Here is a 23,181-nt window from a genome sequence, read left to right as displayed (position 1 = left end):
GTAACCCTAATTTTATGTATATATTTTTCCAACTCTGTTATGGTGCATGTTTTTTTTTTAAATGTTCGTATGAGGTTTAGATGTTATCTTGCTAAGTTTCTTCCTAAAGCTTACCCCAATTATGTTTCAGATGGAGAGACCGTAGATATTGATCAGACCTGTGTGGAGAATCAAGAGCACGAAGCTTATGATTGTGAAGGAGACATACATTAGGATTGAACCTTGAAGTTGATTTAAATTTTGTTTCAGACTTGAATTTTTTTTTAAGGACATGTAACTTTGATTAATTTGAGTTTTGAGACTATGTAATAGTCAATTAAATTTTTAGTACTATTGGAGACTTGAATTTTATTATATTGATTGAATGGATGCGGTTAGAGACTTCCGCTGTAAATTATGTTTTGAGGTTACCAGATGATTTATAAATTTGGTTCACATTCCGATTCCTATTTCCCTAAGACTTAGATCTTGTTAACGGCCTAAACTCCTGGATGGATTTGGGGGCGTTACACCCTTCCTACTCCTGGATGGATTTGGGGGCGTTACACCCTACCTATAAATTTGGTTAATGACCTAAACTCTTGGATGGATTTGGGGGCGTTACACCCTTCCTATAAACTTTCAGACTCGATCAATCAGTGGGGAGACCTCTTCAAGGTCAGCAAGATGGAAGGCCGCAGGCAAGAATGTTTGGCAAGCTGGCGTGGTACCTTTGGAAGCCCGGAATGATTTGGCCTTTGGGCGATCAAAATGGTCCCCAGAGTAAGTCATCGATGTTGCACTCGAGCCTATTCTGAATTCTTGCAGTGTAAAGAGCCCAAATACAAGCCGCAAGTGAAGGTGGATGCCCCTCTCCACCCCCCCCCCCCCCCGCGTAGCGAAAGCCCACGATGGTACCCTCCTCCTTTCCCTTCCTTAAAGATCAACTGTGATGCTTCTATCATTCCTCAGAGCAATAAAGGAGGGATTGGAGTTATAATTCGTGACCATCTGGGTTCCTCCTGTCTTGCCAAGTCTATTCCAGCCCTCTTTAAGGAAATTATCATTGGGGAAGCCATTGCCATCAGGGAAGGCCTTCTGGAAGGGATTGCTCTGGCTGTGGATCACCTCATGATCAAGTCTAACAACCAGGAGGTTATCTCCTTCCTGCAGCATCAAGCGAAGGCTGTTCCCATATCTCTGGAGCCTATTAAGATATCAAGTTTCTGAGCTCGTGTGTTCTTAGTTGTTATTTTTCCTATGTTCCTAGGGATGCCAATGTTGTAGCGGATTCCCTAGCCCAGAAAGCCCTGTCAACGCCATGTACGATAGTATGGCCGAATTCCACTCTATGGCTGGTTGAGATGCTTGATTCAACCAACACGTGTAACACATGAGCCTATCAATAGATCTTTCTTTACCAAAAAAAAAATTCACCCAAAATTTTGTAATTTCTTGTAAAAGTTACTTATTAATGGCCTTGGTACTAAAGATAAAACTTTTAGCCTTCCTACCTGTGGCCCCATATTGCTACCTTTGCTGTAATGAGTTAGAATCCCCTTGTCATCTGCAAAACTTTCTGTTATTATACCTGTTATGTTTAATTAATAGGTATTTTTTATCATAACACAAAAAAGAAACCCCTCGGCATCTGTTTCTCTCTATACTTCACTAAGAGAATCCTTGTTGCTGGGCCATTAGGTTTAAGGACTAAGACCATTTTTGCTCTTTCTATTTATGGCTTGATTGAATCTTTGATTTCTCTCCAATCTCTGCGGAAAGTTGACAAAAGGAATCTCTTATTTATTTTAACTATTACATCTTATTTTATTTGGATGATTAGGAATGAGGTGTTATTTAACCATACCACACCTAATCCCACACATATTATCCAGCTTGTCTATAAATGATTTTTTATTTTAACTTATTCTCCTATGTTGATGTTACCAACGGTTTCATTCCAAGTTCTGTGTTATCTTGTGTTGAGTACCAGAGATTATCACAAGGAGAAGGCCAAATTCTCATATGCGATGGAAGCTATGAGCCCTCCAATGGAACAGCTAGCTAGGCCTCAATATCGATGTACCACTCTCAGTTTTCTTTGGTCTCAATGGATATTGGTCTAGTTGAGACACCACAAGAAGCGAAGATTCGAGGGTTGTTGCAAGGGCTTCAACAAGCAAAGGAACAAGGCTGGACAACATTGTCGATTTGGATGGACTATAAACAGGTGATCGACTGGCTGACTCAAGGAACGGAAGAGTGATGGCCATGGGGAGTGTATAATCTTCTGTTGGATATTGTTATGTTGATGAAAAGTTGACATTGTTAAACTCGTTAAAACATCTAGAGACATTATATCTATAGCCCACAAGTGGGCGTCTAAGGCTAAGGTGGAGAAATTAGCTACTGTAATATGAGACAATGTTCCTATCTTTCTTTTTAGTTAATGATATTTTCTTTTAACCAAAAACAAAAAAATCATAGTTTATAAGCCCCTTTTTTTTTTTGTACGAATAGTTTATAACCCTTGCAGTCACTGTTAACGGGGTAAAATGTCAGAAAAGTCTTAAGAGGCCACAATTTAAAAAAAAAATGGTGTTAGTACAATGATCAACCCTCCAACCTAATAAGTGAATTGAAAGGCTGAGTTTTTTTTTTTTTTTTGTTTTTCTCCCTCGATGATGAGCAATCAGTAGGCCTTTTTTTTTATTATTTGGAGGGAGGGGGGGGGGGGGATCTAAATTCAAAGGCCATGTTCATAATTTAATCAAAATTATGAAGATAACAAATAATACACACAAGATCGATAACACCTCAACACAGATGAGCAGTAACTAATAGATGAGATGCAAACTGGTAGAAAAATGAAGTGAAGTCACGAACGAAACAAGCTTTTGAGCCGACTTTCTCCTCTGTGCAGAACAGAAACACCTGGATCTCATTCCTCCTTGTTTTGAGTTGACTTACTATCCAAATAGGGGTATTCACATCTTGCAGTCCAGAGACCCCACAATATGGCTAAATGGATACAGAAGAGAGCAGAAGAAGAGTATAAGTTGGAAGGGTAGATATTCCAGCATAATTCCACCCCAAGGAACAAGATTAGTCTGCATAAACACAAAATGATCACTTCAAATATTTGCTAAAACCATGAGCCATGAACCTAAATCTGAAAATCAAAGTTTAAGTGCATACCGCAGTGAAGTGGGGAAAGGTGTTCTCCACAGAAGAAATGGCAAGCTATAGAAATACCTGCACCACAATAACTTGCATAACTGGGGCTACTCATTTTATTTTTTACCAGAAGACAGTAGATCCACCAACAAAATTAATTACTTCATATCATCATAGTAGGTTAACACAACTCAACTCAACTATGCCTTATCCCAACTAAATGGGGATGGCATTTCATAAGAGTCTGGTCAAAATTCCAAAACTAGAACTGCAAAGGTATGCAGGGTTCTCAATTTCAATGTAACCTGTTTCTAAGGAATTCATTTTCGAATGATTAATTCAATCATATGCCCATGGAATCCCTTGATGAGAGACGAGAAAAATGTAATAAATCATAAAATATCCCAAATGGCAAAGTAACATAGGGAGATATTGTCACTGTTAAACAGTCTGCCTGAACATTCTATCAATGAACACAGCTGGAAACAAGGCAAATCATCCAAACAATCATATCAAAGTAACATTGGGAGTGCACATCCTCTATGGACCTCAAACTTGCGGAAACATGTCAGTAGCAATACTGGGGCAGGAGGGTGCATCGGAAGGATTTTTTTATTACAGTGCAACTCACCCTGTAATGAACTATTCCACCCCTGTATTGGCAGCCCTGATGTCCCGCGAGTTAGGAATCAATTGAGCTTATGGAGCATAAGATCAGAAGCAAACCTGACTGTCGCACCTAAACAAGTGCCCTAAAATGCAAAGATATATGGCCCTAGAATGACCGCATGCATAAGCTATAGGCATAAAGGCTCTAGGCCACGGTCCCTCATTTTTTATAAGATGAATTGAAAAGACAATTGAAACCAGGGAAACTGTTGACACGCCTAAGGGGAAAATTAAATTACTTTATTTAATAAATGTAAATCATTCAACCACACGTATGGGTAAAAGTTCAAAAGATACAAATAAATGCTTCAATTCTTCAAATGCAAAAAAGAATTTACATTTTTCGAGAACAAATGTTAATTCATCTAGTAGTAGCAAGTGATCACAAAAAACCCCATATCTAGACTCCAATAAATGATTGCAAAAGAAGTCATTCCATTGTAGACCAGTAGCTCCAAAACTTCAACAACTAAAAGATCCTTAGAGTGGAAACATCTTAAAAAGTTTAAAAGCACCAAATATGTTAAAAGGACCATCAACTTAATTTATTTATTTAATTTTTTTTTTAAAGAAAATAAAAAAAATTACTAAAACATGAATAATTATTCACAAAAAAGGAATATGTGCCTGTGGGCAGATATTTTTTTCTCTCTTGGAAGGAACAAGCCAGGAATAGTCAGAATCTGCTCCCTATATTTAAAATAAGAAAAAACTTTGTATTTTGGTGTTCTGCACGAATTACATTGAATGCATAGAACTAGTTTACAAAAGAAAATGACATAATTTATATCGTAACCCTCGATCTTGAGATAAGAACCCTAGCTGGTTAATGTATTCATAATTTCATATAAGGAGTACAGCCAAGAATTGAGATGTCAGTGAGGCTCTAAGGTGGCACCATGAGGTGAACCTCAAAGGTTAAATGTGATTTGGTCAGAAATCAAATTTGTGATATAATGAACCTTTATTCAACAAAGCTTACCATGAATAAAATTGATAATGAAGTGATCTGGCACAAAAAATGCCAATGAAGTTACCAACGAACATGCTAGCCACAATATCTGCAAAGTCAAAACCTCTATTTAGTACTACAATCCAGTAGGACCACCCAAAACTAAACAGATAAACCCTAAACAAAAGAATACAGAGAAATAGAATGGAAAAAGGGGGGGGGGGGTTGAGACTCAAACATACTGGATAATTAAACACCAAGAAAGTTAATAACTTACGTTCTTTACTGACAATCTTGAGGGTTGAGTCATCATGATAGAACTGCTTTAGAGAGAAGGAGCTTGATATAGCGCTTCTCAATTTCATAGTTTCAAATTTGGAATGCAGGAAACGGACAAGGCCCCCTTCATGCCTGTAAGCACCTCATGCAGAGAGAGGAGAGGTCATGCAAACTCAAAGATCCCATAACAAGAAATAGACAGGTAAAGGGCCAAAATTTTGTGTTTATGGCAGATGTAGATTTCATGTCTCTACCATAACCTATCTCCATGCCCCCCGTTGCCCCAATGCATCAATTTGGTGACAGTAGGCATCTGCTGCTTCAGCCCAAAACCCAAAAACCATATTACTTCAACAGTCTGAACAACCAGAACTAAATATAAACAGAAAGTTGAAGAATCCAGAACCAGGTTAGGACAATTGTGTTTGCCATATAAGTATTATTTTTTGGGTTATATTCTATAAAGTGGTGGCTAACCCATCTTAAGCTCAGATCGAGTGTAGGAGAAAAATGAAGCATCATTCGAAAAAGATCACTTAAAACTTTCATTTTAATCTTCTAGGGATGGAAACTAATCTTTTTTCCTTAAACCCTCTGAAGGTTCCCCGTCATACTGCAACTTCCCTTGATTTTTAGACGAATTTCTTGTTATCCAGCAAGGTGATTTTTTGGGGTGCGGCCGTGCGGGGGAGGGGGGGGGGGGGAGGAGGGAGGAAGGAGGTTATAAAGTCCAAGTACTCACTTGCACCATCTATAATGAGCAAAACCTGTAAGTAGTACAAGATGAACAATAAGCAAGGCGAATGCAAATCCCTTTGATACAAAAACCTCTTCAGGAACAAATTTGAAGTTAACAGACCTGACACAAACAAATTCGTTATCAGTTACACAAACAAAGAGTTAATAAGAGGAGTGGCATATAGGTAAGATATAAAATCAGAATTTTTAATGGAACAAAATAAAAATGGTAGGTCTTTGGAGGAACAAGTTGAAGATTTTCTCATAAACACCCAGCAGTTAGTTAAGAGGACAAAAACTAGAGTATCAAAGTCACATCATACGAGTGATTTATGCCTCGAGCAGCAAAACAAATTGACCAACTAATAATATAATTCAATACACACTGGTCATGCCGGTGGCTATGATTCATACGTAGATTAACTAGAACAAAGGATAGTTTTTTCAGTCCAAAACATCAATTTAGAGGGATTTACCAGAAGTGGATAAAGACACGCCCAAGATTGAAGGCTCTAGAAATGTATGCAACTGGAAGTGTTAATAAAAAGGGCAGCCCCAACAGAATCTGCAGACCAGTTCACAAAAACTTTTAAATAACAATATAGCAGCGACAACAGCAATTTGGCAAATAAACATAAACAAAGAAATTGCTTTTTAAATAACACTGCAGTTGCAGAGATGATTCAACCTAGTAAATAAGAGACCAAAATACTCAGAACCATGATCCACTCTAATAAATGTTTAGTTTTTCTACAGAAAGCAAATTAATGGGAACAAGGAATAATGAGTAACCTGGACAAAGAGGGGGCGGAATTACAGTGAATAGATTGTCTTAACAACATTCAACATTAGGAACCCTAAGCTGCAGAGGAATTTACATGGCCACACAGACTTGGATTTTGGAATCTATGTGAAGGTCATTAAAAGACATCTTTCTTTCAGTTAATGGTAATTTTTGCATCCAAGTGACTTGTCATTTACCAAAGAAACTCAGAGAAATTAAAATCAAGATGTCTTCCATGCATTTCCTGATGCATTATCTTTCATCCCAAAACAATTAAACTGAAGAGTGCACACCTGCACTAATGCTGCACCTGTCAAGGCAGATATCACCCCCTTGATGGTCATAGCCTGTTACAGAGAAGTTTTAGTAATAAGGATAAAGCCTGGTTAAGTAGTTTTGAAGTCTACAGACAAAGGATAAATGAGTTGGGAATACAAGCAAATAGAACAAGGAGTACCTTTAACATAAGAACTAATAATGGTGGGGCATAAAGGAGCACATTCATCTTTATCGAAACAGCCACACTGCAAAAAGAGAAAGAGGTCAGATCAACTTTTGGTAACACAGCTTGCATTGGCAAAAGATCAAATGACCACCTGAAAATAACCAGTCCCAGATGCCATCTTTGGTAAAGAAGTAATGCCAGTGCAGCATGAAGAAAAGTCATGGCAAAACAGTCATTAAACAGACGAAGCACAAATATGGAATGGACTCTTTTTGACAAACAAAGCAAAGAGAGAGCCCACCATGGAAGCTGCAAGCCATTGAGAAACAACACAAGCAAATATAGGTGAGGTTGAGACAGAATGAGTGCAAAGGATAAAACCCAAAAAAGAACGAAACATGAAAAGACTGAAGAACGTACTACACAGAATATATATTGCAGCTATACAGCAGGATAAGAAAATTTTACTATCCCTACTAACATATAGATATAAACCAACCCCCCCCAAAGGAAAAAAAAAAAACCCAAAAGGCATACATGGAACCTCCACCCAGCAGGCAAAGGGAAAAACAAGACAGAATTTCCATCTATGCATGGGAAAGCAATCCAAAGCTTCTCAAAAAAATATATCTCGCCAATCTTAAATATAGTAAGAGAGGTAGGGGTCTCAGTTTTCATCCTTCAGATAGACTCCCAAAAGGTAAGTGAATTTTAACACAAAACAACAGTGGAATGCCACATAATTTTTTTCTTCCATTAATGGCAGTAAGATGCGTCTACCAAAAAAAGAAATGCAACTGCAAATTGACTTGGGGGGAAAATGGCAAAATTGCACATTACTGGATGTCACGTAGAAATATAAGTTAGTGGTATCAGCAAATAACCAAAGATAAACAACAAAAACTCAGCCTTATCCCAACTAAATGGGGTTGGCTACATGGATCCTTGCCATCCAATCAGCTCTATTTGATGTCATACTAGATAAAAGGCCTAAGCTATGCATGTCTTTCCTCCCCATTTCTCCTAGGGTCATTTTAGGTCTGCCTTTGGCTCTTTTTAGTTCCTTCAATCTGAATGAAATCACTCTTCCGTAGTAGAGCATCCAAAGGCCTCCGTTGAACATGGCCATGCCACCTCAAACGACTTTCTCGTGGCTTATCATGTATCGAAGCTACTCCCAGATCAGCTCTAATATGATCATTCCTTACTTTATCCTTCCTAGTTTTGCCACTCATCCATCTCAGCATCCTCATCCGCTACACTTAATTTATCTATATGGTACTTCTTGATTGCCCGACATTCCACACCATACATCATAGCGAGTTGTATGACTGTCCTATAAAATTTTCCTTCAAGTTTTAAAGGAATAAATCGAGCACAAAACACTTTGGACGCAACTCTCCATTTCATCCATCCTATTTTAATTCTCTGTGAAACATCATACTCTATATCACCTTCTTTATTTATGATTAAACCTAAATACCTAAAATAATCACTTTGTGGAATCTCCCTCTCTGCAATTTTCACCACCTTATTGTCCGTCCTAGTATAACTAAAGTTACACACTATAGACTCTGTCTTCATTCTACTAATCTTAAAACCTTTTGATTCCAAGGTTGATCTCCAAAACTCCAACTTGGAGTTAATCCTTGCTCGTCTCCTCCACCAAAACAATATTATCAACAAAAAGCATATACCAAGGAACTTCATCTTGAATGTCTCTGGTTAAATCATCTACGATATAAGTAAACAAATAATGGCTTAAAGCTGATCCTTGTGTAACCCAATTGTAATTGGAAATTCACTACCTTGACCCCCACACTTCTTACACTAGTCACTACACCATCATGCATATCTTTAATTATTTCCACATATTTACTTGAAACCATTGTACTAAATCTCGCCAAGATTTCAGAAATTTCAATCTCCCCAAGACGAAATACAAGGTCAAAACAAGAAAGAAAAAAAAAAACAAAATCTCGGTCGAAATTTCGATTGTTTGTAGCATCTCGCTGAAATTTCACCGAGATGTTATAAACCCAAGTTATAAAAGTGCAAGGCCTCATGACTCAGTCGAAATTCGACCGAGAGCTCTCTGGTGAGTTCCATTTCGATTATTTTATGCTTTCTTCTTCTTCAGTGCATCACATTCACATCCATATGGGCAATTCATTGGGGTGGAGGAGCATATATCTTCTTCATCCATTCCCAATTTTGAGTATGAATCCTAGTCACAGGGATATACTGGATCGTCTTTTGTGGACGACATTTTCTCCTACCCTCCCCACCAGTCATACATGCTGCCAACGACATCATATCGCAGTGGCTCAGTGGGTAGTTCTTCATAGTTTGGTGACCAATACCCTAGGATAGGTTACCTTCATTATGTTGATGAGGCAATTTACATGGCAGTTGTGGAGGATTATACTCATTTCTTCTCCCAGACTATGACGTGGCATTCATTTGTCCTACATCAGAGGACAATGAACGTCAGCTCCATCGAACCATGAGTGGGATCGATCCTAAACGGCATAGTAATTATTATTAGTGAACACTTGTATTGAGAAAGTGTATTGACATCCATATTATGTACTTAATGCTATGACTCATTGACTCTATGTTTGTATGATTTACTTGTTTAACTTGCTTATTATGTATTCTACTACTTAACAATGTAAGTATACATTAGGATTCGATCATATACTGCCAGTTAAGGGTGCACAACTGCACATCCAAAACACCACTTTGGGTGACTATTTTTGCAACATGAACATTTGCATATGTCTAAATAGCCTAAAACAAGGTTTCCATGAAGTATCATGCCTTAATTTGGCCTAAAACCCACCGAAATGGCCAACTGAAAGTTCACGCGAAAAAGGACAAGATTTCGACGATATTTCGCCGAAATCTCGATATCTCAAAAAATTTAAGCCAAGCCGAAATGACCTACCAAAACGAGATTTTAAACTATGTTTGAAACACTTCTCTTCTCTAGTACTTGCCAGATTAACTCTCTGGGGACTTTGTCATAATCTTTTTCTAGATCAATAAAGACCATATGGAGATCCTTCTTGCAATCTCTAAATCTTCCCATGAGTCTCCAAAGTAAATAAATAGCTTTTGTCCTGGATCTTCCAGGTATAAAACCAATTCGGTTCTCCGTAATAGTAGGTTCTTATCTCATGTGAGTTACAATAACCCTCTTCCATAACTTCATACTATGACTCATTAGTTTTATGCCTCTATAGTTATTGTAGCTCTAAACGTCACCTTTATTTTTGTAAATCGGAAACATAATGCTTCTCCTCCATTTGTCTAGCATTTTCCTTGTATCAGAACCTTATTAAACAGTTTGGTTAGCCAAGATAAACCACAGATTCCTAAGCTCTTCTACACTTCTATTGGGAACTCATTTGGGCTTGGTGCATTGCCTACTTTCATCTTCCTTAAAGCTTCTTTTACTTCAAACACCCTAATTTTTCATATCTATTTGTAGAAAACCTAGGACCTGTGACCAGTAACTTGAGACAGAAGAGAAGATGGAAGAAGAATTGATTGTAATGCTTGCGTTATTTAATTGATAGGTAAGCCCCTCTATTTATAATAGAAGGGAAAGTTACAAAGAGACTAAAATAGGCGATGCGGGACTAAAACCCACATAGCCGACTTAAACTTAATAACATAAGAATAAAATTACCCCAAAAGGACCAGAATACCCCCATAGTATTCTGGATTACATATTCCAACACTCCCCCTCAAGCTGGATTATACAAATAAGTAAAGAAAGAAGATCTAGCTTGAACTAAAGAAAAAAAAACTCCTAATAATGCTAACACTCCCCCTCAAGTTGACGCATACAAGGTACTAATGCCCAACTTGAACAAAATGGGAAAAAACTAAGTTGTAGCAGAATCCAGGTTGACAGATGAATGTAGCTCCCAAATAAACCTTCAAGATCTTGAAATAATTGATCTTCAAAACCTGGACAGACATGATCAGCAAACCGGGATTGGAATGTCTTCCAAAAAAGGCAGCTTTCAACGATCTTCAATAGCTATCCAGTGATGAATCTCAGATTGTCATAGTGACATAGAATCTTGAAGTTAAATAACTAGAGCAGCAAGCAACGAAAACAAACTGAATTAGGCAGTGGAAAAAAAACTGTATCAACCCAACTAAAGGTCCTCAAATAGGCAACAACCAAATATCTTCAATACTCTTCAATACTTCAATCTCCCCCTTACGGCAAACTCAACCCAATAATGAAGGATACCCAATGGCAGCAATGGTGGAGAAAACTGATCTTCTATGTTTTGCACCAATGTTCCTGCAAGTTCTACATTCTGCAATGTTTGCAGGTGTATTGTCATAATCACCCCCTCACGTGTAGTAGTACACGTGGACAAATAACGAAAATGATGTAAGAGATAGTGCAAAAGTATAAACTTCCAGAATTTTCCAAAGGTGCTATGGGTATGAAAAAAGGAAGGAATGGCAAGTTAGAGTATACCATAAACTTCCAAAGGGGTTATGGGTAAATGCCAAATGTATGGGATATGAAGGGAATTAGAATTATTGAAATGGAATGGAGTTGGAAAAAGGATGACATGGCTCTAATTTGGTTGAAATCCATTTTTAAATACAAACCAAGCCAAAGGGCAAACTGGTAATAAACCAAAATTTTCAAGGGTCAATTGGGTAGTCAAATAGGGGAATGTATTAAAAAGTAATGGCAATTTTGTAAATAACCAGAATTTTGCAAGGGATTTTTGGTAAACAAAAAGCAATGGGATGCAATAGGTAAAATAATGGCTATGGAGAGTGGCAATCTTGTAAATAATGTAAATTTAAAAACCCATTACGAAAATTGTAACAAAACAAGGATATAATGGGTATTAAATTCAAGAGGGAGTTTTGGAATTGAAACAATTAAATTGGGGTAAACAAAGTAAGATCAGAAAAAGAAGGGGGCGTTGTGTGAATAAGACAATAGGTCCTTACTTGCAAATTGACAAACTTCCTTCTTCAACCTTCAACAAAATTAGAAAGCCAGAAAAGAACGGTAAATCCAAGGCTGTTCTAATCCTTCAAACTCCCTCTCTGGTTGTCCATTCGAAATGCAACTTTGGGAGAGAGATCGCTAGTGAAACCCCTCTTGATTCCAACCAGCATTAGACCAGATCAACAAGTCCTAACTTCAAGAAAAATTCTGCAACCAGAACCTGGCGGACAAGTTAAGAACCAGTTCTAAATCTGAGTTGTAACTCACCACCTATGAACCGATTGGAAGCAGGGATCCAGGAGATAACTTGCCCTAAGAAAGAGAACCTGTGACTTGAATCTTAGGACCAATCAACCTGTGTTAATAATCTGGTGAAGCACTCGCTGAATTAAAGAAGAACTCAGAAACCAATATTATAATGGGGAGACAAGAAACGATCTCCACAAACTGAAGAAAAAACCTTCAAATCTGAACAAAACAAGGAATCTAACAAAAGTAGAACCTCCAGCGACAAAAGTAGGCCGTAAGAGATGAACTTGCAGAAATTGATCTTCAAGAGGGAAGAATCGATTCTTGATAAGGCAGAATAATCTTAAAAAAAAACTTGCTTTTAATCTTCCCAAAAGGGAAGAATCGATCTTCAGTGTAGACGGAAGAATTGATCTTCAAAATAGGGAGCACTTGTAACAAATTGAATTAGCAACTCAATGTACGAAACCCTAGTTCTTCTTCTTCTTCGATGAACTAGGGTTTCTTTCAAAAAACAAGAAACCCTAAACGACTCTCAAAACGACAATCTTGGAGAGAATCAGTCACTGGTTGCCTAGCTCTGATACCGTGTAGAAAACCTAGGACCTGTGACTAGTAACTTGAGAGAGAAGAGAAGATGGAAGAAGAATTGATTGTAATGCTTGCGTTATTTAATTGATAGGTAAACCCCTCTATTTATAATAGAGGGGAAAGTTACAAAGGGACTGAAATAGGCGATATGGGACTAAAACCCACATAGCCGACTTAAACTTAATAACATAAGAATAAAATTACCCCAAAAGGACTAGAATACCCCCACGGTATTCTGGATTACATATTCCAACACTATCTACGAAATGTGATGTCTTGATGGATAATGCAGTTTTTTCGGGACACTATTACTTGAAATGTCTTCACTTAGTAGGTTATAGATATAATCTTTCCATCTTTCCTTAATGTCCTCATCCCTTACTAGTATTTTACCATCTTCACTTTTAATACATCTAACATGGTCGAGATATCTACTCTACCTTTTCCCTCATTTTAGGTATCCTATAGATGGCTTTTTCCCCTTCCTTTGTGCTTAGATTGTTATAAATATCTTCATATTTCTTCGCCCTTGCTTTTCCCACAATTTTCTTAGCATCATTCCTAGCAAATTTATACCTTTTAGATCCTCTACATCCTTAATCCTTTGGCATGTCTTAAAACTAGCTTTTTTAGTTTTAGTGGCTGCTTGGACCTCATTATCCCACCACCAAGTCTCCCTAGAGGAATGGTGTTTTCCTTTCGATTCTCCTAGGGCATCTTTAGCAACCTTCTTAATACAAATATCATCTCATTCCACATTACATTAGTGTCTCCCTCAAAATCCCTCTTTCCTTGTTTGACCACTTTATAAGTAAATGATTTCAAGGTATCCTTTTAAGCTCCACCACCTTATCCAAGGGCAAATAAGTTCACCTTTCTTACGATTCTGCGTAGTGAGGCACATATCCATGACCACTAATCTATGTTGTGTGGTTAGGCTCTCCCCTGGTATAACCTTACAGTCCTTACATAACAATCTATTAGACCTTCTACTTAGGAAGAAATCTATTTGGCTACTATGATGCCCAAGTAAGTGTTTACAATGGATAAATCATAAGCCACAACAAAATCTAAAATTGGAATCCCTCCTCATTCCTCTACAATCTTCTCTCAACATGTCCATTCAAACCACCACCTATAATAATCTTGTCTCCTTGACTAAAACCTTGCACTAATCCATCCATGTGTTCCCAAAATTGTAACTTAATACTTTCATCCAATCCTACTTGGGCAAACGCTAATTATATTTACAACCTCTTTCTCCAACACAGGCTTGATTGATATAATCATATCTCCAAATATTTTAACATCCACCACGTCATTCTTTAAATCTTTATCCACTACTATGTTCACTCCACTTCTATTACTTCTATTCCCCCATATACCAAAGTTTAAAGTCATCCAACTACTTAGCTTGTTTACGTTTCCATCTAATCTCTTGAATACAGGCTATGTTAATCCTTATTCTCCTCATAACACCAATCAATTCTCAATTTTACCGGTTAAAGATCCAGTATTCTAAGATGCTAATCTAATCCTACGCCTTTGGACTAGCTTCTTTACCCACACTCGTCCACGGTTCGAAAACTCTGGCCTACTTGTCACAGCATCCAGACGCCGATGAGGTGCGTCGTTTACAAGGGATGCCCTAAGATAAAAAACCAAATAAATACAATTATTCAATGCAGAATCCATAATAGCCTCGCACAGTGAATCGTCTTTCTGAAAACTAGTCCCAATATAATAAGTCGTAGTAAAATACAAGCTCTAGTCTGTCACTAGAAGGAAAAAAGAGAGGAAATTTGAACACAAAATCAGATGCCCCATAATCATTTGCACATTAATAGTATATATACATTAAATACATCCAATTGAGATTCAACCCTACAAAATAAGAGGATAACAGGAAAAGCTCAGTATATAAACTTGAAAAAAGTGAACTCTCAACTGTTCTCCTTCAAATCAGAAACTACAACCCACCTTCCTCCCAGTCCCCTGATACATAAAACATTATGAAGAATTAAAACGCGAGTGTAAATTTCATTGGAATTCTTTCCAACCAACTATAAGAATATCCAGACATCTAAAGTGTGACCAGAAGCATCATTATCTAAAGAAATTGTACACTAGAAGCTCGAGATACTTACCACATCAGTCTTCACATATATAAATAAGATGATTCCCAAATTAACAATGTATAGAATGCCAAAAATAATCTGCAATGACATGAAAAACAGTATATCATAAGGTGGGCCAGAAATGGAGATAAACATACAAGAAGTGGGATAAATTTTGGGCAGTCTACACGTTGAAATCATAGATTGAAAGAAGACATATTCAACTTTTCAACTCTTGACATGGTGATTAATAAAGAAAATCAGGATACCTAAATGAAGCTTTCGCTGAGTTCCAGCCGTAGTTATATTAGGCTTCACCATAAATAGAGTTAAAGTCTAAAAAATCTATTTTTAGCGATGATACATTGGATTTCTATTTCTTATGAAAAGAGACCCTCAAGACCACACAATCCCTTCCCCGGTAAGCACATGTTCCAATGCCAAGAGGAAAAACTGGAGTTTATTACATGAATTGATAAAACAGTTACCAATGCCAAACACAACACACCTCCCCTCAACCCCCCCCCCCCCCCAAACCACCCCTAAAAAAAAAAAAAGAGAGAGTTAAGAATGTGTGCCCATTTCTTGAAGTTCTCACTAAGGTCTAACTACAAAGAGAAAATTTAATGGAGGTCCAGTAAATTACTTGAGCTGGGTAGACCTCTCCTCCAGTAACATATTGAATAGCAGAATATACATAGAGAAAGCCGGCTGGATACACCAGAGGCCCAGTATCCCCTTTCAGATTACGGTAATCTCTTTCTCCTTGGAGAAACCCAGTTACCTGTAGTCAGTTCAAAGCAGCAGAATCAAACCTATATCATATCCAATTAAGAAGACGATCGCTAAGGGCGAACGAAAAAGAAACTAAAAAAAGCAAAATAAAGAATTGGGTACTCTCAAAAATTAGTACCTGCGACATATAGGCATCCCAGTCTATTTTTGTATCTAAAGTTTAAAAAACAAAAAAAGAGGAAAACCCATTAAAACAGAAGAATTTGAGCGATAGACAGACAGATATAGTGGGTGAAATGAACTTACAGGGGACATAGGCGATTATGAGAGAAACGAGAAGGGCATCTAGTACGAGCACAGCAGAAGAAAATGCTGCTTTTGAAATTTTACCGCCGTTAACAACCTCAGAATGTTTCCCTCCAACTGCAAATTTTCTAGCCATACCTTTGTTTTCAGATGTCATCTCAATCCATGGAGAAGAGTAAGCATCATGGATGTTGAATTATGTGATGTGAAGGATCTGTTCAAGCTCAACCCTCCTCTGCGCCGGCTCGGGCTCTTTCGGAAGTGTTTATCCGATCCGATTCGGAATCGGGCTTAAACACATTTAACCCTAGTTTCTGCACCGAATCAGCTCTCAGTGCGAAACCAGATCGGATGGAATCGGGATCAACCTAGCAGATTCCAAATTCGAATCCGATCCCATCTGAGTTTTAAATCCCTCTGATCGTAGCTCATTGGTTAACCTAAGAATCGAGATCCTCTACTTCCGCCTGCCCGTACTGTCATGTGCGTAGGGATGTAAACGGATTGGATTTGACTCGAATAGTGCTATATCCGCATCCGCATCCGATTAGCTTTCGGACGGATTCGGATAGTGCTAAACAGACACAAACACGGATACGGATTCGGACATGTAAATATAGCTTTTCGGATAGCTATAGTCTATCCGTATCCGCATCCGTTTTGCTTTCGGACGGATTCGGATAGTGCTACATGGATACAGAAACGGATTTCAGCTATTCATTTACATCCCTATGTGTGCGCCCCAAACATAGCAGAGTTGCAAAAATACCACCTTACCCCTACCCGAGCACCTTGCCCAAGCAGGGGTAAGGTGGTATTTTCCACTTTTCTATGTGTGGGGTGCATGGTAGTACCGGGCAAGCGAAAGTAGAGGATCTGGATCCTTAACCTCATGTCATCTGTGCACATTCACATGAATGGATGATATCACCTAGGGCTGCAAATAGGGTCGGGTTGGGTTGGGCCTTTTAAAATCCTAGCCCAACCCCAGCCCAGACTTAGGGTCAGAAAAATCTAACCCCGGTCTGCCCTTAGGGTCGGGCTGGGTTGATCCTGATTCAACCCAGCCCGACCCTAATCATGTAGGGAAAAGAGATGCATGGGCTTGACCTGAGAAAAAAAAAAAAAAAGAAAAGAAAAAAATGATGAAAAAATCAGGATCAAGTTGAACCAGCCCAAACCCTGACTCAAGACAAAAAAATTTTCAACCTGAACCGCCCTGACGGCTAGGATATCTCAACCCTTGGACTCAAGGCAGCCGCGGGGTCGGGCCGTCAGTGCCAAACTTCCACCCTAAATTATTATTATCACCATTAAAAATCGAGAGAGAGAGAGAGAGCTTAAAAGATGTATTTGTGGCACTCGTACTTCTTCCACGTGTAAATGCGTCATCCACTCTTTAGATCCTCCTTCACCCACGCGTCACTTGCGCACCAAATTCCCGAACGGATCAACTAGAGAAATACGAGCTCATCTATAAGAACTCACCTTAAATTCCTCCAACCAAGCGTTCCCCTTTTCTTTCTCTATCTCTATCTCTGTCTCTACCTCTCAGACACGGACATATCTCCTCTGTTTTTCTTTGTCTTCGATCTGATCTCTCTCTCTCTCTCTCTCTCTCTCTCTCTCTGCATGTTCTCATGGAATCTCAGAATCTCAAACAACGAATTAGAGATGAATCCACCAAAAACACAACTAATGTTGACAACAGCAACAACAACATCAACAAGAACAGGAGAGCCAAGAGAACGGTCATGGCGAAACGCGGCCTTCGTTCATTAACCCTCGCGGTTGCCTTCCCTCTCTCTCTAACCCTCTTCACAATCTACTGCTCTGCAGGTTCCGGTAGCATTCATGGCAAACTAGCGAAGAAGCCTTTCTTCTGGGCTTTACACTTGGCTTCTCTGGCTTCTTCTTTCCTCATGGGTCTCTCCGCTTGGCTTGTTTGGGCCGAGGGTGGGTTTCATCGTCAGCCCACTGCTTTGTATCTATATCTAGCCCAACTCATTCTGGGCCTTTCTTGGGCCCCCATCACATTCACTTATGGAGCAACTAGGTTTGGGTTAATCGTATGTGTTTCCCTCTTTGGGGCTCTTGTAGGTTGTTCTCAAAGCTTTAGGAGAATGAATCCAATCGCTGCTGATCTTGTTAAGCCTTGTTTGGCTTGGGTAGCCTTCATGACAATTGTAAATTTTAAGCTTCTTTACGTTTGAAGTTGGCTATTTGGTTTTTTTTTTTTTTGGGGGGGTTTTTCTTCCCCCTTTGGGCTTATGTATGTGTAACTATGTATTTTTACATGGTTGATTAGTATGTTCATGTGTTCTTGTAAACATATTAGTATGAATTGTAATTTTTCTCACTTTTAAGTCCATGTTACTTCATTTCCTAATATAGCACTAGATTAGAATGAAGAATGAATCTCTCCATCCAGGGTGATTTGATGTTATGATTGGATTTATAAAACAATGAGTCTCATTATTGTAGATTCGGATTATCCAAAGTGATTTGAAGTTATGATTGAACTTATGAAACAATTGAGTATCATAATGAGAATCTTTTCATCCAATTGATTTGACGTTATGATTGGATTCCCTAAAACAATAACTCCCGTCTATAAGTCTCACACCCTTTAACGAAGGTCCAAGATATCCCTTTTGGTTTCAGTTGAAGCATCAGAATCATGTAGATCATAAGGGTTTTCCACACCACACTAATGGTGAACATCGATCAATTTCATCATTAAAGGGTAGAGAAGAGAAGAGAGTGAGTATTCACATAAGTGTTAAGGAGGAGAGAGATTGAATGGACATCGAAAGGGTTTCCCATGCCATACTAATGGGTGGATGTTAGTCAATTTCGTCAACAAGGGATAGAGAAGAAATTGTGTTCACGAAAGTGTCAAGAAGAGAGAGACTATAAATGTTAAATGGATACAGATTTGATTGAGTGGGAATAGTATCAGGAACACGAGGTCCAATACTAATTTTGTTATTATAAAAAAAAAAAAAACCAGCTTTACTCATCTCTAAAGCTTGTAATAGAAAAACTCCACCTTAGAATAATGAGACCATTTGAAAACTCATTTTACACTCGCAAATAATAATTTGGTTGATTCATTGGTGATTTGTCAATTAGAGTGCATGCTCCCAGGAGGTCAAAGGATCGACTTTATAATTTGCATATTGTCCCAAAAATGGATTAACCCCTCCTCCTTGATAGTTCTAGTTTATGTTGGTTTGTCTTATCCTTACTTTTCTAGCTTAGATTAAGATAGAATTAAAAAAATGATAATAATAATAAAAGAACAATTTAGCACCCAAAATCTAACATGTTCTTTTGGAAAAGTTTGCGAAGTGGTTTACCAACTAAAGACAATCATTAAAGTACATGTCAATTGACCCAATTTGCCCTCTCCCTCGTTCCCACAATGAAAGCTTTTGGCAGTTGTTCCTTATTAGCTGTCCCTTGGCAGCTGTTCTTTAACTGTACTTTTTTCAAAAAGAATTTTGGGTCGAAGTCTTAAAGAACAAAACTCTTGACTGCAAATTCCATGAAAGATATAATAGTTAACTTACATTCAAATAATGACTGGAATCCATTATCGTCAACTATGATGTTTTTTGGGTAAGAATTATCATCTACTTCATTTGATTTGAAAGATAATATGTTCTTTCTTTCAAATAAATAAATAAATAAAAAGAGACAAATCCTTAAGGGAGAATGTTCTCTGTGTCACAGCGCAACAGACACATGAGTCTACCACTCAGGGGATAGGATGGTCATTGCACCTACCCCCATGTGCCTGGACGCAGCCTACGCTGCGATACAGAGAACAGCGCCCCAATCCTTAAGTACCATATGTAATCCATTTAATGTCTAAATGGATTACAACTTGCAAGCCAAATCAAATTCTTTCCCGGCCATTCTGAAATCCATCAATAGTCCTCCTTGGAAAAGAAAATTCTCTATTTGAAGCCATTAGATGGTCATACACTCCTCGTCACAGATGGAAGTTTCTTTGAGCACACCAAACAAACAGGACACGGGCATCAGTGTATTGATCTAGGACTCAGAGATGCAACCCACCAAGGCATCAAGTGCATTAGAAGTATGCAAGGACTCAATTTAGTTGTGGACTATGTTTTGTTTATGGAGAAACGTTCTCTGTGGGGGAGTGTACCGGTACCCCAATCGCCCCGACACATGGAAAGGGGGGGAAGGCCAAAATGACAACCCTGTTAATGATACAGCGGTGCGTATTCCCATTGACCTTGCTCGTGCACAGGGGATATGCTTCCCCACAAAGATCTCTTGCCCACATTTGAAATAATGACTTGATTTAAATAGTTTGATTTTGCCTTTGAACCATGCATATGTAATTGCTATCAGAGACCGAACATCAAGATATCAGGTAGAAGCATCAACAATGACTGATTCCGATTCCTCTTGATTCAAATCAGCCTCTCTGTACAACCTTTTTAGGGTTCCACCCATTCATGGAAGCGTCTGTATCAATTTCGATCGATTTTAATATGAATTGGATCGGAAATGTTTGGACCTGATTCTGGCATTTAAAACTCTGGGTAGAACCGTAGAAGGGTAAACCTTGTTGAGATTGTCAGTAATTGATAAGGCATAAAACACCCCACCAATCAGAAGCTACCACATGGCCGAGCCGAGGTCATTCCAAGAACCGAACCGAGCTCAGCGGAAGACTGGGCCGACCCGATCTTCGACAAACCTTACTGCTTGGCTGAGCTCGTCGGACACATCCAAGTCAACCGGACGCTGAGCCGAACTCGTACGGGTCCGACGAGGCCGACCTAGTAGGCTGAGCTCTTCGACCGATCTCTGGCCGCACGGCACGACAGATCAGTACCTACCCAAAGATCCCCCATCACGGCTGAGCTGCACACCCGCCGACCCCATGGTCCGAGCCTACGCAGGTCGGCCTCGATTGGAGCACCATAGCGCGGCCAAGCTCACGCAACTAATGATGACCCTCAGGTCATATAGGCCGAGGTCGAGCTCTCCACGAAGGCTACCATAGCGCCCCATCGGAGATCACAGCGCCACGTCAGCACCACCCGAGAATCACGGGATAAGAATCGAGTCACGATCTCATCACGATACCGAATCACACTCCCATTAGGACTCTTACCTTAACAAGAGTCCGACCCCAAAAGAAACTCTCCACTCCACTCCGCTCCGCGGGGAAGAGCCTTACCAAACAAGGACTCTTACCATACTAGGACTCCTCCAACCGCCTCATCTCCCTCTATAAATACTAAGGTATGGAGCTTTACTGCTCATTTCACTTTTACTAGCTGTTACGCTATTGCACTAGTGATCTAACTTTAGCATCGGAGAGTCCTAGGCCGGAGCCACACCGGCTCTCTTGTGCTCATCACTTGGTCTTTACAGGCTCATCTGTGGGCGAACCAAGCATTGGAGGTTTTCACACGCAACAGATTTGGTGCCGTCTGTGGGAACGACGTCCGCAAGCCATCGTCGTTTCTACCAACTTCAAGAGCAACAACAATGGTGCACACGAGATCAAGGTAGCATGGCTCGACTTCCTATGGGGATGAGCTACAGCCCGTTGTGCAGGTGAGGCGATCACCGCCCCCTGAAGCCTCGCGGCAGGGTGCAACCGAAAGACCCCCTCGGGCAGGGGGTGCGCAGCCCAGCACGGGCGTCGCGGTCAATCCCATTCCCCCGCCAGAGGATGGGAATGGAGGAAGTGTGCTAGACACAGCAGCGACTGATCGGGCACAGGTCAAGCCAAACTTGAATGGGCTGGGCCTACCAGCGCCGCCACCCTTACCGGAGAATTTGGACCCCGAAGCCTCGGCAAATAACTGGTAAGTTATGGACTTGCAGCTGTAGATGCTCCACACCAACGAGATGCTGCGTACTTTCATGAACCAGATGGCTCGGGGTGGGCTGATGGGCCAACCACTGGTCGCGCCCCCTCCAGCCCCGATGCGCGTAGAGAGAAACTTGCAGTAGAATGGTGGCCGACGTCGGGCCGAGCCTAGCTGGGCCGCATCATCACACCCATCTCGTCAGAAGACTCCTCCTCCACGCCCTAGTAGAGGCGCTCGACGGGATGAACAGGAGCATCACCGAAGCCCAGGGGCGGGGCAAGAAATCAAACCAGCGGGCTCAGTAGCAAGAAGATCAGTATTTTCTGGTCGGCTTAGAGAAGACGGGCAGCCGAGGGGAATTCGAGAACAGGGGAACTAGCCAAATGGGAGACGTGTTGCGAGACAAGGAGAAGGATCTCGCCATAGCCCCCGGCGTCAAAGCCCGCCTCCCCGAGAAGAGCAACAGAGGAGCCCCCGTGGGTCCAATTTATAGGTGGAAAGAAGAATAAGGAGGGATAGTGCTGACCGAGCCAACCAGAACGGTCGACCACAGCGGGACGATCTAGCATACCGACCTCAAGCTGAAAAACAAAATGGTCGACCTAGGCCGAGCGAACAAGATAATTTGTACCAGGTGGTTGAGCCGAACGGTCGAGCACCTGAAATCGAGCTGAAAAGGCGGCTACGAGACTTGGCCAAGCAGGTGGAGGGATTGAAAAAATAGGCGACCCAGACGCCTATTCACTAGTCGGGCGACACCCTTATCCTCCTGAGATCATGACCGCGCCACTATCGGCAGGGTTCAAACCTCCTCCCTTCGACCGGTATGATGGGACGACCGACCCGATGGATCATATCAACTACTTTAATGCGATGATGACCATATACGGGGGAACCGAGATTGTTTCTTGTCGGGCTTTCCCTGCATCCCTCAAGGGCGCAACGACCTCATGGTTCTCTTGGTTGCCATTGAACTCCATAACAAGCTTCGCTTAGCTCTGTCGAGCCTTCGTCACGCGCTTCCAGAGTAGTATGAAACACAAGAAGACGACGGTCAACCTCCTCAGCGTGAAGCAAAGGTCTAACAAGTCGATCTGAGCATTCGTCTCCCGCTTCATCAAGGAATCCTTAGACATCAAGGATTTGGATGAGGTCACGACCCATACTACGATGAGCAACGGGTTCGCCGACATGGACCTCATCAAGGACTTGGCCCAGAAGCCGACCAGAAACTTGGTCGAGCTCTTGGAGAGGTGTAATGAATTTGCAAATATGGCCGAGGTGCTCC

General features: G+C 40.2%; 2 protein-coding genes across 3 annotated transcripts; one reads left to right on the top strand and one right to left on the bottom strand.

Moving 5' to 3' along the window:
• Window positions 1-2,723: 2,723 nt before the first annotated feature.
• LOC122669677 (dol-P-Man:Man(5)GlcNAc(2)-PP-Dol alpha-1,3-mannosyltransferase) lies at window positions 2,724-16,248 on the bottom strand. Of its 2 annotated transcripts, XM_043866500.1 has the most exons (13): window positions 16,024-16,248; window positions 15,896-15,930; window positions 15,629-15,766; window positions 15,013-15,081; window positions 7,175-7,332; window positions 7,036-7,102; window positions 6,872-6,925; window positions 6,271-6,359; window positions 5,799-5,915; window positions 5,055-5,188; window positions 4,808-4,886; window positions 3,178-3,234; window positions 2,724-3,089 (listed from the first exon to the last, which is right to left on the bottom strand). In XM_043866500.1, exons 1-13 carry the CDS (start codon window positions 16,178-16,180, stop codon window positions 2,921-2,923), a joined length of 1,323 nt encoding a protein of 440 aa, XP_043722435.1. In that variant the 5' UTR covers window positions 16,181-16,248; the 3' UTR covers window positions 2,724-2,920. The 2 variants fall into 2 exon arrangements, with proteins under 2 accessions (XP_043722435.1, XP_043722436.1); XM_043866501.1 differs by lacking the exon at window positions 6,872-6,925.
• A 1,398-nt stretch (window positions 16,249-17,646) lies between these two features.
• On the top strand, window positions 17,647-18,261 carry LOC122669507 (translocator protein homolog). The gene has a single exon (XM_043866279.1). The coding sequence runs from the start codon at window positions 17,664-17,666 to the stop codon at window positions 18,234-18,236; it is 573 nt and encodes a 190-aa protein (XP_043722214.1). The 5' UTR covers window positions 17,647-17,663; the 3' UTR covers window positions 18,237-18,261.
• The last annotated feature ends 4,920 nt before the right edge of the window (window positions 18,262-23,181 follow it).

Source organism: Telopea speciosissima, chromosome 7, assembly GCF_018873765.1.
Source record: "Telopea speciosissima isolate NSW1024214 ecotype Mountain lineage chromosome 7, Tspe_v1, whole genome shotgun sequence".
NCBI lineage: Eukaryota > Viridiplantae > Streptophyta > Magnoliopsida > Proteales > Proteaceae > Telopea > Telopea speciosissima.
The sequence above is the reverse complement of the archived record's forward strand: the minus strand, read 5'-3'. Positions and strand labels throughout refer to the sequence as shown.

Excerpts from the sequence above, each read along its gene's own strand:
- LOC122669507 (XM_043866279.1), top strand. The coding sequence starts at position 17,664 with ATGGAATCTCAGAATCTCAAACAACGAATTAGAGATGAATCCACCAAA.
- LOC122669677 (XM_043866500.1), bottom strand. The coding sequence starts at position 16,180 with ATGACATCTGAAAACAAAGGTATGGCTAGAAAATTTGCAGTTGGAGGG. Across the intron at positions 15,082-15,628 it reads GAGAGGTCTACCCAGCTCAA|ATTATTTTTGGCATTCTATA; the intron begins GTAATTTACTGG and ends ATGTCATTGCAG. Across the intron at positions 4,887-5,054 it reads CAAGATTGTCAGTAAAGAAC|ATATTGTGGCTAGCATGTTC; the intron begins GTAAGTTATTAA and ends TTGACTTTGCAG.